The sequence below is a fragment of the Falco cherrug genome, chromosome 2, assembly GCF_023634085.1.
Source record: "Falco cherrug isolate bFalChe1 chromosome 2, bFalChe1.pri, whole genome shotgun sequence".
NCBI lineage: Eukaryota > Metazoa > Chordata > Aves > Falconiformes > Falconidae > Falco > Falco cherrug.
In genome coordinates this window covers 55,563,451-55,581,538 of record NC_073698.1, presented here as the reverse complement: position 1 = coordinate 55,581,538, position 18,088 = coordinate 55,563,451, and the positions used below count along the sequence as shown (strand labels likewise).

The following is an 18,088-nucleotide window of genomic DNA, read 5'->3' as shown; positions in this document are numbered from 1 at the left end:
TAGCTGCATGATGGCAATAGGTTTGCTGCATAGATAATAGACTTTTGCCATAATGGTGTGGTTGAACATCCATGGAAATACTGAGTAGAACAGACACAACCACAGCTGTTTTCATTATACGTTCTTACAGAAATGGCTTAACCACAGAGGTGTGGAGTTGGGAGGTAGAGAAAGCTTTCAGTGAAGCAGAGGGAGTTGTCAGTTTTTATGGTGGAGCTGAACTAATAGCTATTGCTTCAGACTCCTCTCACGACTTATCACTACTTTATTTTGATTTATTAATTTTATTCTTCTAGAACATAGGAGTTGCATTGTGGGCAAGAACTGCTGCATACTAGGAGCTTTTTAAAGTAATTTTTGTTGATGTCTTCGACAAAACCACTTGTCTGCATGTCTGGTGTGTGTATTGATCTTATGGTCTGTCTCCTGCCAGGTAGGTAATAAATGCTCAGCTGTGACGGCTCTGAAAGTCTAGCAGTCAGACCAGCCCCAAAACAACCTCTGGTGTAATGATGGGGAAAGGGTTAGAGAGCAAACAAGGACCGCTCACCCTTTTAAAAAAAAAACACCAAAACTCTTTTGCATGCAAAAAGCCTATTAAGAAGGGAATCCTTCTCCACTTTCCTCTCAAATGTTTACAGTACAAGCACTGGAGTTCTGCAGTCAGCAGAACAAGTCTCCATCCCAAACTGTTACTACCAGGTTTATGAATTTTTGTTAATGATGCACCTATATCCTCTGTGCTTCCAGTTAATTTTCTACTGCTACTGCTTTAGTGGAAAGTATTATCTTGCAGTGAATGAACTGAAAAGAGAAGGGATTTCCTCTTCTATTTATCATCTGTTTACAGGGTTTTGATTAAAAGAATAAACCTGCTTTTCCAGCCACCTCAGCTAAAACAAGACCATCAATTTCTGAAAGCTCATGAAAGACTTGGAGAAAAAATCTGAGGTATTCACTCTCCTGACAAGCTGCCAAAGCCTGCAGAACTTGCTCTCACGCTGGCACTTTTTTCTGCCCTTGATGTCATGTGCAAAACACGAGGATTTGTGCCCTGCTAATCCCTCTAATGAGGGCTTCTCCCAACCTCTATATAAACGCTGCTCAAAGCCGTGGCTGCTGGGCAGGCACCGCAGAGCCAAAGTGCCTGTCTTTTGAACCGCATTCAAGGCAATTAGAGACTGTGATTAAACAAACACCCAACACTGGCACCCTCAGCAGCGAGAGGGATTATCCCAGCTGGCTGGGGCATGGAGCTACGGCGAGGCCAGGTTGTCCCACAGCAGAGATCTCCCTGCTCCGCTCACTCAGGTCCAGCTGAGAGGCAGAGACTGCACCCAGCTGTAATGGGCGCCCTGAGGTGGCTTTTCTGGGCTGGTCTGGTCTATCTGAGCTGCTGCTGTCCCCCCCGGGCACAGGCACAGTTCCCCCGTGCCTGCATGACGGTGGATGCCCTTCGCTTGAAACGCTGCTGCCCGGCCTTGGGGACAGAGCCAGGCAATGTCTGCGGGTCCCTGCAGGGCAGGGGACGGTGTCAGGGTGTGCGAGCAGACACTCAGCCCTGGAGTGGCCCCTACACCCTTCGAAATGTGGATGACCGGGAACGGTGGCCCCTCAAGTTCTTCAACCAGAGCTGTTGGTGCACAGGTGAGAGGGGTGCTGGGGTGAGGAGACTGGGATAGATGGGTCTGTTAACCTTGCTCTGAAGGCCAGGAACATCCCTGGTGGCATAAGGCATCAAGATGGCTTCAAGTATTACCAGTTTCCAAAAAAATACTGTCCTGTTCATGATACTATCAGCACATCTTCAGAGCAACAGGGTTGAAAATGTGTTTTCTCTCATGCACGTTTGGGTTTTGCTCTTTGCCCCTGGAATTGTCCCTGTAGCCACTCATCACCCTTCTCCTCAGGGTTTTGGATGTTTCAGTACTGCATTCATCATCATGGTGCAGTGAACCTGGATCGGTGTCTTAGTCAGAGATTTATTGCTCTTGGAGCAGTACTTTGCAGCATGATATACCCCTGCGCACGGCGTGGATGTCTGACCAGGGTGTTCCCTACCCTAAGGTTGTTAACTAAATCTGTAACTTGCATTGATCCAAAATGAGTCTGTACAACCACCAAAGAGGCTATCCTGTCCTTTTCCTCCCCATCTCCAGCTGCTCCTTTCCACCTGTCACTTTACATGGGCTTCAGCCTTCATGTGCTGGAGACGAAGCAGATCAGGGATGAAATGTGCTTGAAGGCTAACCTGGCTAAAAGGATCAGGTTTTAGTAAGACCAGTTCACCAGTGCTGGCAGGAGAGAGGGGGTAGAAAGGTGAGGTCAGGGCAGGATGAGGTGACAGGACCCTTTCTCAGCAGCAGCCCTGGCTGAAGAAGGGTTAAAATGAGTAGGAACTGCAGCCTCAGCCCCAACTGCTTTGCAGGGCTGGCAGGAGATGGTACCAGGAGACAGGCAAAAAGGCACATCTCAAGCACTGAAAGCCACTTGCTAGGCAGATGTCAAATGCAGCCTGGGATTTCTTGTTGGAAACAAAAAGTTGTTTGAATTTTCTAATACGAGAAAAATAGCCTGCTTTCCTTCAACCTGGTTCTTAGAACTAGCTGAACTGTTTTGTTAAGATACACCTTGGCTCTCACTATCAAAAAAGTCTAGTGAGAAGGAAGCACTGCAGAAAATTTCAACCAACAAGGTTAAGTTTTGCCATGTTCTATCAACTGAAAGCACAGAGGTAGTGGCATGTGGCTTAAATGGATACATGGTGTTACTGAAGCTCCTCAAAATAATAACAGGCTTTAGCATGTAATTTGGTTTTTATCTTTGCCTTTTATTAGATTTCAAATGCTTGTGTGGAAGTACTTTTCCATACTTCTTACCAGAAAAATTGGATGTAGGTTTTCTTTCATTTTAAAGGTTCTTTTATACCTCCAAAACTGAAGTCAGGTATGACAGACCATCACAGACCCCGAGTCAGAAAAGCACCAAAGCACATAAGCATACACCAATATTTATGCAGGCTAAGTAATTAGGGCATCAAAACTTAGGAGTAAATTGAAGAGCAGTGCAGACAGACATGATCTGCATAGGCAGACATTAATTTGCTTCCAAGTAGAGGCGAGCACCAGCATTTGATATTTGCAGGGCTAGGTCCCAAGTTTTGTGAGGAGAACGTAGTGTCCTTTCATTCAGCCTTTGGCTGAGCTGTCTGCTCTCCTTGACTCTTCAAATCTGGTTTCTCCTGCTGTGTTTTTATTTCACTTACATTCCTCTTTCTCACTGAAGTCTTTATTATCTAAATGTACCAGCGATAAACTGCTGAGGTGGAAGACATCCTTAAGGATTATTTTCAGAAAGTTTTCCTGTGCTCTACTCTGCTTGATGTTGCATGCAAAGGCATTTCTGGGAGAACGCTAAGTTCACAGCTATGTGGGATTTCAGTTAGATTTGATGCTTTCACAATGCTGGTGATCGTGTATCTGTGTCTATTACTATTTTGTTGCCTTTTTTTTACTCTCTTTTGTACACTTGTTGGCTGTCTATGCACCAGAGGTTCAAGCGCTATGACAGGTCATCTTTATTGGGCATCTAGGGCTACAGTACCTATGGTAGGTAATATAAGTTAAATATGCTCATTCAAAGGGACCTAGAAGAGTGCACATCTCTACTATTAAGGTATCTTATTTTCCAAATAAATGTGATATGTAAACCACCTGTTTGAAATGGTTCCTGGCTTGTGCAAACTCCAACCCATGCCGAGGCTCTTTCTAGCATTTTAGCAGCAATATAAACAGTTGTGTTCCAGTGCCATCTTGGTACTGTGTAATTTATAGTTTAGAGATGGTGTATATGTTAAGTTGTGGGAACACATATTTGGTTAGATAGTGCCATTTAAATGTGTCATGTAGCTGATGGCTGTGTGGCAGGAAACCTGGAGAAGCTGTGAGGAACAGGGGCCAGGATTTTTCATTGGGAGGGATTCTGGAGTTCTTGCAATAAATTAATCCATTCGAGCTTTCTGCTAAAAAATTAGTAGGTAAGGATAAAAGAAACTCTGAAAATTTTGCCATTTGTTTTAGCTGTTCACTGAGGAAAAAATGTCTTAAAATCATATCCATCTAAAGAAAAAAAAAGGGAAAAAAAAGGGAAAAAAAAAGGAAAAAAAAGGAAGAAAATCCTAAACACAAACAAATATCGATGAGTAGTTATTGTGCGGTCAGATTATTTTATTTTTTTTTTCTCAAATTAATGTAAATTTTCTAAGGAATTTTTTTTTTAAAAACACATTTTTTTCCCCCATTTCTAGGCTTTAGCAGATAATATGCATTAGTCTTTCTTTAACTGGGGACAAATATAACAGAATAAGATTAGTACCACAGAAAGATCCAGCTTTACTTCCCACTTTTTGTAAAAAGAGCCATGGTCAAAAAGTCAATTGTAAGTCTGTTGTCAGGCTGCTGCTTGCTGCACATTTCACTGTGTGTTGGTGGCAGCAAAAATATCATCTCTAGGAAAAGGACATGGTTATGGCATGAATGTAGCTGGGAGGTAGCAGAGTTTTTATTTAATTCCTGTCTGATTTCAGTTTTGAATACATGGTATGTGTTCTACAGTTGGTTTTGGTGCACCTAATATTAATTCAATTTATATAATTTTTTAAACTAAAATGACCTGATGACAGTTCCTGACAGTGTGCAGTACTATGTGAGGGGGAATACGGTGATTTGTTTTTCAGTAGGGTGTATGTGTTGAATGAGACACAAGGTTGGATACACCAGTCTAACCCTGAGAATTACACAACAAAGCAGTACTTCAGTGGGATAGCTAAATTTAGAAGAATACGAAGACTTACAAACTAAATGTTATTTTGAGTTCTAAAGGATAAAATTGTACTAATGGGATACAGATCTGGTATAGCATTATAAAAACTCAGCACAGAAGATTACTGTGAAAAAAAACCACTGCAGTCATGTGGTTGCTAGTACAAGATTGTGACAGTGATTAAACAATGACGTAGTTTGAGTTCACTGAGGAGTAATTATCATTCCCATAATGAGGGAATAATTATCATTCATCTTTTTTCCTGCCACTTTCTAAGGCTGACATGTGGACATGTGCTGAACTTCTTTTTTTTCATATAAGTTTTCTGAGAGAAAAAAAAAATTAAATCTTTTCACATTCCTGTGCAGGAATCAATCTGGGGCAGGAAGGTTTAAATTCTATTGTTTAGCTGTAAGCAAATTGCCAGTTAAACCATATAGCTGATATGATGGCCCTCCCATTAGGTAAAAATGAGCTTTTGAAGTAGTTATAAAATATATTTCATTTACTTATTGTAGGGCAATGTGGCTGTGGGATAATGCTAAATTATAATCATACCTTGATGACCCTGTTAAAGCCCGTGCTAGGTACAGATCTTCCACACCATACAGCCTAACCTTATGCCAAATGAAGAGTTAGAAAAGACAGAAGAGCTAACCATTTATCTCACATGGTAGCAATCCTAATCCTACCCTTGGGATACTGCAGTATGAGGGTGTTTCAAATCTAATATAACTCCTGTTTTAATGCAATGGCTAAAGAGGTCTGAAAAGCAGTCCTTTCTCCCCATCCAATAAATGATACGTATTAAGCTAGTCTCTGTGGAAGGAGGAGGCACGGCAGCTGCTCAGACTTCATCTTGGTGCAATAAAACAAGGAAGAAGATGGTGAGTTTTGGATGGGTTTCTTTTTCCTGAAGAAAAGACAGTTGATGGAGTTATTGATTTGTGTTATGCTCGCTGTCTGAAGACCAACCACAGGCTATGACTGCCTAGAGGTAGAAAAATCCCTGTCTGTGAGTTCAGGCAATCACTGGGCTTAAGAAGCAGCTACAGCGGTGTGATAACTGGTGTTAGCATGCACCGGTGATGTATGAACATATATGAAGTGTTGAGTCATAAGAAGTGTCTTTTTCTCAGTGTTTAGGGACATCTGCCCATCCAAGAACACTTCATAAGCCACTTCCCCATCTCCATGTTAGCCCGAAGCCTGTCCTGGGTCTAGGGGCATGTGGGGAGCAGTGAGATTTTGTGGCATATTGGAAAACGATTGGCATGGGTTGTTGTGGAGTGACTGTATACAGGAGGCTGGAGGGAGGGTGGGTTTAGGGAGTCTCAGTGCAGATTCTGGAGAACAGAGTGGAGATCCTGGAGGACCCCTGGTTGCCCCTGTGCTCCCTCCTTCCTCTGGCAGCAAAGCCCACCGTCCTACACCACTATGCCTGTGTGCAGGCAGGAGGCATATGTCCACTGCAGGAACGGTAGGCTGCCCCCATCTCCCCTGGCAAAGGCAAAGCAAGCTGCAGCAGGGCCTTTCTGCTGCTGCTGGCGGTCTGCCACAGTGGGCAAGAGGCCATGCTTAAAGCAAGCGCTGCTTTCCTGGGCTCTTCCACCACGTTACAGGGTCTGAGCTAATGCCCAGAGTGGACCCGATTACTTGACTTGGGAATGATGCCAGCGGGGGATGCTGGTATTGCAGTGTTTCTCAGGCTCTTATCACAGCACCATTTAAAAGTGCTTAAAGCGTGACCTTCGGCACCCCTGATGCTTGTCCTGGATTGTGCTGGGTACCAGATACACCATTAACAGGTGTTAGTTTTCCCAAGTTTTGTCCTTAAGAGAACTGTTTTGTTTGGGGATTTTTTTTCTGTGCTTAAGGATCCATGTGAACTCACCATTTCTTGGGTTTGATCCTGGAAGTCTGGCAGTACTTGAGAGCCAGTTGAGCACAGCACTTCATCATGTGCTTAACCTGCTCAGGCCCCTGTTTGGTGACACTCCTCATGTGTCCGTGGGCTTTGCAGAGCTCCAGGCACGTTGGGGCGTCAAGCCCATCACCCAGAGCTTCACCTCTGCAGCTGGCTGAGTATGATTCTTGGTCCTGCCGTGGCTCTGGGAAGCGAGCTATCCTTCTGCTTAGGCAATTAGCAAAGCTGCTAGCCTGCTCAGCTGCTGTCCCTTCCAGGAACTGGCAACGCTGGGGGAAAAAGAGCACTAATTCTTAATTCTTCTGCATTTCACTGTTAGTTTTCCTTGATTCATAATGTCACAGCTGCTCTTTCCCTCTTGATTCAGGAAACTTTGCTGGCTATAACTGTGGTGACTGCAAGTTTGGCTGGACTGGCCCTGAATGCAACGTGAGGAAGCCAGCGGTGGTCAGGAAGGATGTCCACTCCCTGACAGCAGAGGAGAGAGAGCAGTTCTTTGATGCTCTAGACCGTGCAAAGACAACTGTTCACCCAGACTATGTAATTGCAACTCAGCACTGGATAAGTCTGCTTGGTCCCACCGGAGAGGAACCACAAATTGCCAACTGTAGTATTTATAACTACTTTGTTTGGCTTCATTACTACTCAGTCAGAGACACGCTATTAGGTTAGTGCTTTTCTTATCCAACGGGCTCTGCGCGTAAAGGGTGGAAAGTATTGCTGAACAAAGGTAAGTATGCTTAAACTCAGCTGTGCTACTTCATCAAGCAGTGAGTCCTGGTGGGAGCAGATCTATAGAGTGAAACAGTTGGTGGTGAGAAACTGGTGACCATCCGCAGTTGAGGGAGGTGTGCTCAGACCTGCTGCAGCCCGGTCCCTGTACCCTGTGGCGACTGGAGCACACCAGGCACACCCCTGGTGCATCTTCCATCTGACAGGGAAGCAGTTCACAATCTCCACTACTGGGTGAACTGAAGTGTGGTCAGGCAGTGACTGACTTCAAAACAGATGTTTCTAGTCCACAGGACAAGGTATATTTGGTAGCAGCGGGAAAGGGGATCTGCACTGGTGAAGGCAGAGATGTTGGGGACCAGAGCGCTGCTGCTTTCTGTGGCCTCCAGCCAGTCACTGAGGGTGGGGTTTGCCTGACCATCCACAGCCAGCTCTGAAACCAAACCAGGTTAGAGGTTTAGGTATCTAACCCCATGCTTTCTCCCAAATCCAGATTCCTAGTCCTCATTGCTCTTCTGGATAGACGCACCTACGCCATCCCCATTTCACAAAGCTCATCTCTTGCAGGAGGACGCACCAGTATGGCTTTTCTACCTGGCAAACTGAACCCAAATCTACCTCCTTGCTAGGGGGTATTTGCTACCCTGGAGTGGATTTCCTTCAGTGTGCCCTTCTGATGATGTTCCATTTTGCAGGGCTGAAGGAAGCAGTCTCTGGCCTAGCAAGAGCGGAGGTCCTTCAGGGGACAGGACAGTCACATGGAAAGGGAAAGGGGCAACTTCTAGTGCTGCTGCAGTGATAAATAAATTCGTGCATGGGCTGCATGAAGCTTGCTGCAGTAATAAACAAATCCATATGCGGTTTGAAGCCTCTAGCTTTTGAGTGTCTTAGTTCTCATGTGTAATAACAAGAGCACAATACAAGAAATAACAAGCACAATTTGAAGAAAATTGGCAAAGGTTGTTGAATTACTGTTGCCAGGTTATGGAAAATGCCAAGGTTCTCATGACAGATACACACTGTAAGTCCTGCGGCTGAGCAAGAAAATGAGCTAATGTGGTACATGTTAGCAAGGATCTAAGGTTTTAGACAATAAGACTGTGTCTTAAAACCAAAATCCACTAAAGTGATAAGAAATCTTCACAATATTCTACTGGGGGAATGTGAAGTTTTGAGAAGCACTGAAGTCAATATCCACAGAGGAGTTTGTTTCACTTGTCCCATGTAAATGTTGTAGCTTCTGATGTGTGTGCTCTTTCCAAAGGCGCAGAGCTGTAGGCTTTTGTTTAACTCCACTCCAGGCAACAGAAGAAAGTGCTGCCTTTCTCTTGAGCCTCCTTTGGTGCTAAGTGCTTATTTTATCTTCCTTTTGTAGGACCTGGCCTCCCCTTCACAGGTATTGATTTCTCCCATCAAGGACCCGCCTTTGTTACTTGGCATAGGTACCATTTGCTGTTGCTGGAGAGAGACCTGCAGGTTAGCTGAACAGCCTTTCCCTTTCTTCATGCAGCTTCTCTCTTTTGCTATGTGACTCTCGAGCCAGCGAAGGGTAAGCTGTTTCCTAGGATAGATTCTTACCAAAATTCCCAGGAGTGTTTGTTCACTGATCCTTTTTTGTTTAAATTGAAATTAGTCCTCAGTATCTTGAAAGATACTGAGGATTGAACAGTTTCTTACTGTGAACAGTGATGTGAGGGTTATAATGCAGATTTTTTTTCTTCATCTCCACAACGGAGGACAGATTATGTGAATTAACACTATCTATTAATAAAATCAGAGCAACATCTACACGTAAAACTTGGTAACATATAGTGTCTGCTGATACTGAAGATACCACAAAAGCAACTCTAAATATTACCCCTTTTAAATGTGCTTATGTTATACATTTAATACATACATACATTTAGTAATACATCTTTTACAGAAATATATGTTAACGTGCCCAACAGTCAGTTGCCAAAGCATTGACTCATTTCCATTTGCATTATTTCTACATTGGAAATGTTACTGTATTTCAGCCTTGCAGATCTCTAATGAAAATGGTTGGTATCAAAATAGCTGCAGGATCTTGCTTGCATGAAATCGTGTCTAACAAGCAAGGACAAGCAAATGCACTGTATTCCTCTCTTAATGGAAGTTCAGATTCTTCCCCAGGGCTAGCCTTTCTGGAGCGAAAGCAAACCACATGCTCAATTTTACCCATTACCCACTTACATAACTCAGAAAGCCTCTTAGTTGCTTAAGGCTCAATTCACCTCTGCTGCTGCCCTCCTGCCCAATCTCTTGAGTTGGCAGAAAGCCTAACATGGACAAAAGCAGCGCAGTCCAACATTAAAGGAACCAGTGACAATGTCTTTGCTTGGACTGACTTAACGCCCCAATCTTTTGAAAGGAGTTGGAGCAGTGCTGTGAAATTTGTGTAGCTGAAATGCAGAATGAAAAGCAGAATGTCCAGTGAAAAATCTAGTGAACACCCAGTGAAACAACTTTCAGGAGTCCCTTTCTTTCTCTTTCCTTTGAAGGTGATTCCCTGGTAATGCATTTTTGTCCATTGCAGCGGCTGATAGGCAACGACTCCTTTGCGCTGCCCTACTGGAACTTTGCCACAGGTAGAAATGAATGCGACATCTGCACGGACCAGCTCTTTGGAGCATCACGGCCGGATGACCCGGGGCTGATCAGCCTGAGCTCCAGGTTCTCCCAGTGGCAAGTAGTTTGTAACAGGTACGAGAATATCTTGGGCAAGATTGCATACCGACCAAACCTTGTTGCTGTTCAGTATTTACAGCGTGGGCTGCTCTCTGTGTGAGTGAATGGTGGGAAAAGAGCCAAGGCATCTTTTTTAAAGCTGGAAATTATGGTTGGTTTGTGTGTAGATGGTGCTGTGTAAACTTTTCCCCCTGGTATTACGGAAGTCTATTTTTTAAAAATGATTCTTTTGGTACAGGATTTTAGTCAATTCAGCCAATTTGAGGCTGCCAAAAGTCTGAAGAGTGTGCACATTGGCAAATACCTTTTAAAAGAAGAAATGCCTGCATGTCAGTTCTCTGTAACAAATACCCAACTGATTTTGGCAGTGGAAACAGAAAACTGTTTTGGCATATAGGAAGCCAGAGACAGGCTGAAAGATCTGTTCCCTTGTATTGGGTGAGACCTTAACCTTGATCTATTTAGTGCAGTTTAGGGATTGACTTCGAAGTGGCTGAGATTTCACATGGAAAACAACACAGACACAGCCAGGAGCTTGCTGCCAGCTCTCTTTAGGCATATACCATTTGGGTGAGAGCAGGGCTTTGACGGGTGATTCACATGCAGGATCAGGGTGCCACGACATAATATGCTGCCAGTTACAATACCCATATAACATTCTTCTGTCAGCTCAGGGGCAGCATGCAGTCAGTCAGACGGAGGTACCGAGAGCTCAGGGCTTTTCAAAAGAGTCTGTCTCTGGGTACCTAAAGAGCTATTTGAAATTCTAGCTTTAGGCACCAGTTGGCTTTAAATCTTGCCCCTACTTTTTCTCCAAGATAAATAGGGCTTTGTTTTTTCTTGAAAACTGAAGTGACTAAACTTTTGCCTTGCCAAGGTTAAACAGAGAATGGCTGTTGTTTACTTCAGGAGTTTCTGAAAATGCCATTTCATTTCGTAATGAATAGCATAGAATTTTTTCAGAAATGTTACACTGTTTTTCTCCTCCTCCTTCCCTCTTTACCTCTCTGATATAAAGGACTTGCTTTCCATTAGCTGCTGGGCAACTCCTGCAACCGCAGTTTGTCCTCCAGGCCCCGAGAAAGAGGATGTAATGCATTGCAGTTGCTTTTCTTTGAAAGGGTATGAGGGATGGAAAGGAAAATCCTGTTTTCTGTCATTCCTTGCATTTTCTCAGCCCATCCCACAGTGGGACTTTGCTGGGTTTTTTATCCTCTTTGTTAAGAGTAAAAAACTCAGTCCTTACTCAGGACTGAAAGTTCATCAATTCAGAATTCAAAAGGCTGTTTTAGATTGTCTGGCAAAACCTGTTCTTCCAAAGCCCTTGGGAGGGGAGAATGTGTTCTAAAGCATCCTCTCTCTGTGGACAACGAAGCTGGTAACTCTTGGTCCAAATGACTGACGATCCACAGAGGACGGTGAGCCACAGCAAGACACGGCACAGTGGCAGTCTTGAAATAAATTCAGCTTCCAGGCCACAGGAGGTGAACTGAGATTCCCCAAGTGGTGTCAGTGCCTAACCCCTGCTCGCTCACACATATAGCCGAGGCCTCTTCTGTACTACAGGAGTAAAAGGCAACAACAAATCATCACCTGCTGACTTGTGCCTCTTTCTGTTTCATGCTCAGCTTGGATGACTACAACCGCCTGGTCACGCTGTGCAACGGCAGTGATGAAGGGCCGCTGCAGCGGAGGCTGCCCGGGGGGTCCAGCGAGCAGCTGCCCACTGTGGAGGATGTCAGGAGGTGCCTTTCCCTGCAGGAGTTTGACAGTCCCCCCTTTTTCCGCAATTCCAGTTTCAGTTTCAGGTTTGTCCTTCAGCTGCTCCAGAGCCAGCTGGGTCATGGGTTTTCTTTATGTGCGGAGCTGTCAGCAAAATATGGTTACTTGATGCTGCCTTTATCCACCCCCAGGAATGCGCTGGAGGGCTTCGATAAACCAGGTGAAGCCCTTAACTCGCCGATGCTGAGCCTTCATAATTTGGCTCACTCTTTCTTGAACGGGACCAGTGTTCTCCCTCATGCAGCTGCCAACGATCCCATCTTCGTGGTATGTCTTTTTCCCCCAGCGTGAGCGGCAGTGGTTGTAGTTCAAAGGCACCTATTTCACCAGGGTTTTGCTGAACAGAAGTGAATTCCCTAAAAATAACTTCTTTAAATAGAAAAGGAGACATCTTTTCTCTTTTCTTGAACACTGTCACACCTGCATAATGGTCAAATAAAGAGGGAAGAAATCTCAGGATGATTTGTAAAATATGAATAAATTTCTGGGGAGAAGAGCTGCTATTCCAACTCATGTTACCCTGAATCCTTTCATTAGGCGGTATCTAAATTTAATGGCTTATACCAGACAATTTTACAGCAACAAGATAAACTGAACGTGGGGCTAGTTATTTTTGAGCAGTAGAGAATGAGTAGTTTGTTTCTTCATTTCACAATTCACAGGCTAAAAGGAAGTGCATCTCATTTCAGGGTCTCTTGGGAAGTAGAAATAATGTGATTTCACTGGTGCATTGATACAGTGCTGCACTGCAATGAGCAGCACAAATAGCAATGGGCAAATAAAAAACCAACAGTTGACTGCTTACACTTCTTTCTCTCCTAATAAATTCATGCCATTTTCTTTTCCTCTTTGTTAGATTAAACCACACTGATTATACAGATAAATTCTAATACAATTAATTTCTTTCCTACCTTTATTTTAAGTTTGCAACTTTGTGTTGGAGAAATTAATTCAAGTACTTGTGTAGTGGTTCTCCAGCTCATTTTCTTAATAATTCTTGTATTCATGCATGATTTTTTTTCTTGTACAATAAAGTCTTCATTTCACTGTGCTGTAATTTTATATGCAAGATTATTTTCTGTAGGATATTTTCTAATTTTTTTCCAGCTTTGTAATTAAGAAACATATGTACAGCAGAAATTAATTTGAATTAGCCCAGACATTTGTAATAGCCATCTGAAACAACTTTCCTGTGTTAGTGCTTTATAGACCTATAAACTGACTGGGCAAGACCTGGTAGAATTCATGGGTACCTGGAGCTTTGGAGCTGGTGGCACCCTCTAAAATGAGCATGAAGTGATCAAATTTCCTGCAGTATTTTATACCTGTTCGGAGATGAGAGGTATTAAAATAGATTTGAGAGGTGCATTCACCTGGATGAGCTCAGTGGGCCCTCATTTGAGAGGCAGAGGACCTGCCCATTCAATGACAGCTGATATTAAACTGTCTGGAGAAAGCTTATTATGAACAAGCAGCAACAAAGACATATACAGTAAAATGTCCCATGCAGAAGATTAATTTACTCCCATCTCGTGAGCTTTCCTTGTTTCCTGTAGAGGAATGGAGGCAGTGGGTTGATCAGCATTGCTGACACGCAGCTGTGGCCTTGCCTCAGAGGGGTGGGTTGATTGACATGGACGATGTGCAGCTGTAGCTCATCCCGCTAAGTGGTTAAATAGCCCTGAGGATGGTGGGAGAGGGGTTGGACTTGGATGGAGGAGCAGTGGTGTGGTCTGACCTTGGGAGGAAGGGGATACAGCCCAGACAGCAGAATCTGACCGATGGTAAAAGCCTTGTTGTAGCCTACTGGTTTGTTTGTGCTGCAACAATTGGTGCCCCGTGTGAGGCTGACTGAGTTGGACTCTGACTACAACAGTTTCCCATTCTGTAAATCCCATGTAAATTAAATTAACCTCTTCTCTTTCAAAAGCTGCTGCCACCTTAGGTGAGAGTGTCTTAAAAGCCTTTGAGTTCTGAAAGAGATTAATGAATGTGTGTGCCCATGCCTGGATTTGCAGGTTCTTCACTCCTTTACTGATGCCATCTTTGATGAGTGGATGAAGCGGTTTAACCCCCCTGACAATGCCTGGCCTGAGGAGCTGGCCCCCATCGGTCACAACAGACTATATAACATGGTCCCTTTTTTCCCTCCTGTGACCAACAATGAGCTTTTCCAAACCGCCGAGCAGCTTGGCTACACCTATGCCATTGACCTGCCAGGTATGTCTCAGAGATGCGGAGGCTGTTCCAGGCTAGGCAGTGAGACAGCTCACATTTTCAATGACACAGGCATATGGAGAATAAGGCACCTTTCACAAAACACATGGGTCTGTTCACTTACTCGCTAGCAAACTCATGGTGGCACACAGAGGTAGTTACAACTCGCTATGTAAGTCGTGGTAACTGCTAGTCTGCACATACTTCATTTGCTCTGCTGCAAAATGCATCAACTTGTACTAGTCCAGTGTTGATGACAGTGCTCCTTTGGGGATGAGGAGTCTTTGATTTTGGCTGCTGCTTCCAGCACTGTTTATGTCTGTTACAGGATCCTTTAACCTGTCAGAGGTCAGGCACCCTGCCAGGGAGCTCATCTGGCTAATGCTGGTCATTAGAAAATACTTGTTTTGCACAGGGCCCTGGATAAAAGAGGTGTGAGTCTCATTAGAGATGAACTCCATTAATCTTTGGATGCCCTGGAGAGATGTACCTGGGTGTTATGTGTTATAAAACCCCAATTTTAAAGATTTTCCATGCCCATCGGTGTGATGTACCTTAAGGTTTGTCTATTTGTTTGAAATTATTTTTGACACAAATCAGATAAAGACAAAAAGCAAGAAAGCAAAGTATATATATGCACAAAATCAAAAATTTGCAACACGAGTTACAAATATTTGTAAAAGGCATAAGGGTAAGAAATGTATGAAAACCATGCTTCAGCAGCTTTACTGAAGATTAAATGTGAGCATTTTCTTTCTGCACCTTGGTATTCCTTTGAGAGGCAGTAGGTGCTTATCTAAACAGTGTGGCCAGGAATTTCTCCTAAATGCTTATCATATATCTGTGGTTTTAATCTGTGGAGACTGTTTAAAGGTCTGTAGGTCTATAGACTGCAAAAGATTGAAACCCTTGTCCTCAGGCTGCATTCATGCAGGGGAGCCCTGACTTGTGGTGACATGCTACCTGCTTCTGCAGTGCTTTTCTTGGGGGTATCCCCAGAATTTCCCCATAAAACTTAAACTTCCCCTTTTATAGAGTAAGTTTTCCTCCGCTGGGACTAGTGTCCCCCCTCCTGCTTTGGAAATGCTACTGCCCCTTGGGCATGAGGTACCCAGAAAGGAACAAAGGCAGCTTGTGATTCTGCCACTTCAGCTCTCTGTGAAGCAGTGTTATCTATCCCTGTCTGCATGGTCTGTGTTCAGACAATAAAACTTTTACATCCAAACCCTTCTCTTTTATCTAAGTATATAACTTGCTAATTCTACTTCATGTAACCACATTAGAAATCAACACACGTTAATACATTGCTGGCTCTTACTTGAAAGATGGTAAAGTGCCAAACAATTCTTTTTGGGACCTTACTGAATTTAGGTGTGCTTGCCCTCAGCTCTTTTGTTGACAGAGACTGCAGATTGGGGAACCGAACCTTTAGGTGCTTTCATAGTCTTTGTGACATCTCCCTGGGCCATCTGTCTCCTTAATCCTGTATGTCTAACTAACTTCTAAATATCTTAAGTCCTTTTGAGAGCTTTTGTGAAAATTTAGTCAAATGTAATGATTGCCATCTCAGTATATGTGGCATTTTTCAGAACAGCAGAGCAGCCAATTTTTTCTTCTGAAAGCATAAATGAAACCAAATTCATCCAAGTGGAGCAGTGTTATTAGAAGAATGGGCAATATTATCTTAGAAGACAGTGGTTCCCCAGAAGTGGTTCAAAATCAGAGGATGCAATCTGGAGCTGGCTGGCAGAACCACACTAAACTAGTGTTCTCAGTTAAAAGGTTAACAATGGGCTGCTTTGTGGTCTACAGAAAAATTTGAGGGTTTTCTGTTGACCAAAATAGCTTAGAAACCGCTATGCTGAAATGTCATTATAGAAAGAATTGCTAAGTCATTCATAATTTTGGCCAAATTAGATAAGAGAATGATCTTTTTGTCTTGTCACTGTTAACCTTTCCCATTCTCAACACTTTAATTTGTATGAAAGGTTGAAGTTTAAATTCAGCTGTAGCATTCTCTGGCAGGAAACATCTTTGGCTCTGGTATATATGTTGGTTACATGGTGCATTACCAGCTTCCCCTGTGGCCAGTGGATTGCTAAGCTACACAAGTAATGATAATTACCAGGCTGTGGGACATATTCTTTCTTCTGTGTAATTTGAAAAATGAAATTATGGGCTGTTCTCACTTCAGATGTTTCATATTTCTAGGTTCCCTTGAAGAAACCCAAGCCTGGGCTGTCATGGTTGGATCCACAATTGGAGGAGCACTTACAGCTCTGGCTGTGCTTGTTTTGCTGCTTGTACTTTTCCAGCACCGAAGGCAGAGAAGAGGTTTTGAGCCACTGATGAACGTGAGCTTTAGCCCCAAAAAGTACATGGAAGAGGCTTAGTGCCCTTGCTTTGTTTCTTTGCGTATTCCTGTAGGAAGTGACCTTGATAGCCTTATTGAGATCTTAGCTGAGAGTTTATCACACACTCCTTTGGCAGCTGACTACATTGTTCTCATTCAGGTTTTCCTGTTACCTGTGAATTGTAATATATGCAGTATCTGGGTACATATGTGCAAGGCCCAAGACAGGTCAGATTTTTCTCATTACCAAATATTATCCGGAGTGTGTGACCCTTGTAGGTCATCCTCTATAGATTTAGATCAAGACACCTAAGAATCTAAACAGAAGAAATCCAACTTGAATAACCAAGATAATGTTTCACCTCAATGTGTTTTTGATTTCATATAGCAGCTCTAAGATGTGCTGAAAGTTATTAACTCTACATATACATTTGAATAACATATTATCTTACAGTTATCAATAAATATTCTTAATAACATAGTCTTTTTTTAAGGTTCAAAGTGTTTCATACTGTTTGATAAAATACTATAGGAACTCCCTGGTTACAGTTTATTTCAGAAGCACGATCAATTCCATATGTTATTTCCAGTCAAGCTGATGTTTAGCATTAGGTAAACTTCCAAACTCAAATTCTCCTAAAATTTAAGACCAGGAGTTCCCTGACAGCTGGATGCACACTTGTGCTTTATCTCTGTGTTAGGAACCTGTGACACAAGTTTAAAATGGTGTTTTGCTTTCTCCATTTTGGCCCTGCTGCACTGTTTCATGAATCTAGACTTATATTTCCAAAGTTGGGGACCTGGGACCCATGACCCAAGGTAACAAGACTTAGATACCTTGCATTACCCAGGTCTGTAGGTGGGGGATCAGGTTTGGATGTGGCACTCCCTAGACCCTGTCTTAAACATTCCTTTCATAGAAGCATAGAATCATAGAATGTTTTGGTTTGGAAGTGACCTTCAAGATCATCTAGGTCCAACCCCCCTGCCATGGGCAGGGACACCTTCCATTAGATCAGGTTGCTCAAAGCTCCATATAACCTGGCCTTGAATGCTTCCAGGGATGGGGCATCCACAGCTTCTCTGGGCAATTTAAGCCAGTGCCTCACCACCCTCACACTGAGAAATTTCTTCCTTAGGTCTAATCTAAATCTACCCTCTTTCAGTTTGAAGCAATTAACCCTTGTCCTGTCACTACATGCCCGTGTAAAAAGTCCCTCTCCTGCTTTCCTGTAGGCCCCCTTTAGGTACTGGAAGGTGCTATAAGGTCTCCCTGGAGTCTTCTCTTCTCCAGGCTGAACAATCTCAACTGTCTCAGCCTGTCTTCATAGGAGAGGTGCTCCAGTCCTCTGATCATCTTTGTGGACTTCCTCTGGACTTGCTCCAATAGGTCCATGCCCTTCTTATGTTTGAAGCCGCAGAGCTGAACTGAATCAGTACTCCAGGTGGAGTCTTACAAGAATGGAGTAGAGGTGGAGAATCACCTCCTTTGACCTGCTGGCCATGCTTCTTTTGATGCAGCCCAGGGTTTGGTTGGCTTTCTGGGC

General features: G+C 43.5%; 1 protein-coding gene across 1 annotated transcript; it reads left to right on the top strand.

Annotated features, from left to right (window-relative positions):
- The first annotated feature begins 1,143 nt into the window (after window positions 1–1,143).
- Window positions 1,144–17,018, top strand: DCT (dopachrome tautomerase). Its single transcript, XM_005443950.4, has 8 exons — window positions 1,144–1,647; window positions 7,116–7,415; window positions 8,856–8,956; window positions 10,038–10,204; window positions 11,818–11,997; window positions 12,103–12,238; window positions 13,990–14,191; window positions 16,400–17,018. Exons 1-8 carry the CDS (start codon window positions 1,251–1,253, stop codon window positions 16,579–16,581), a joined length of 1,665 nt encoding a protein of 554 aa, XP_005444007.3. The 5' UTR covers window positions 1,144–1,250; the 3' UTR covers window positions 16,582–17,018.
- The last annotated feature ends 1,070 nt before the right edge of the window (window positions 17,019–18,088 follow it).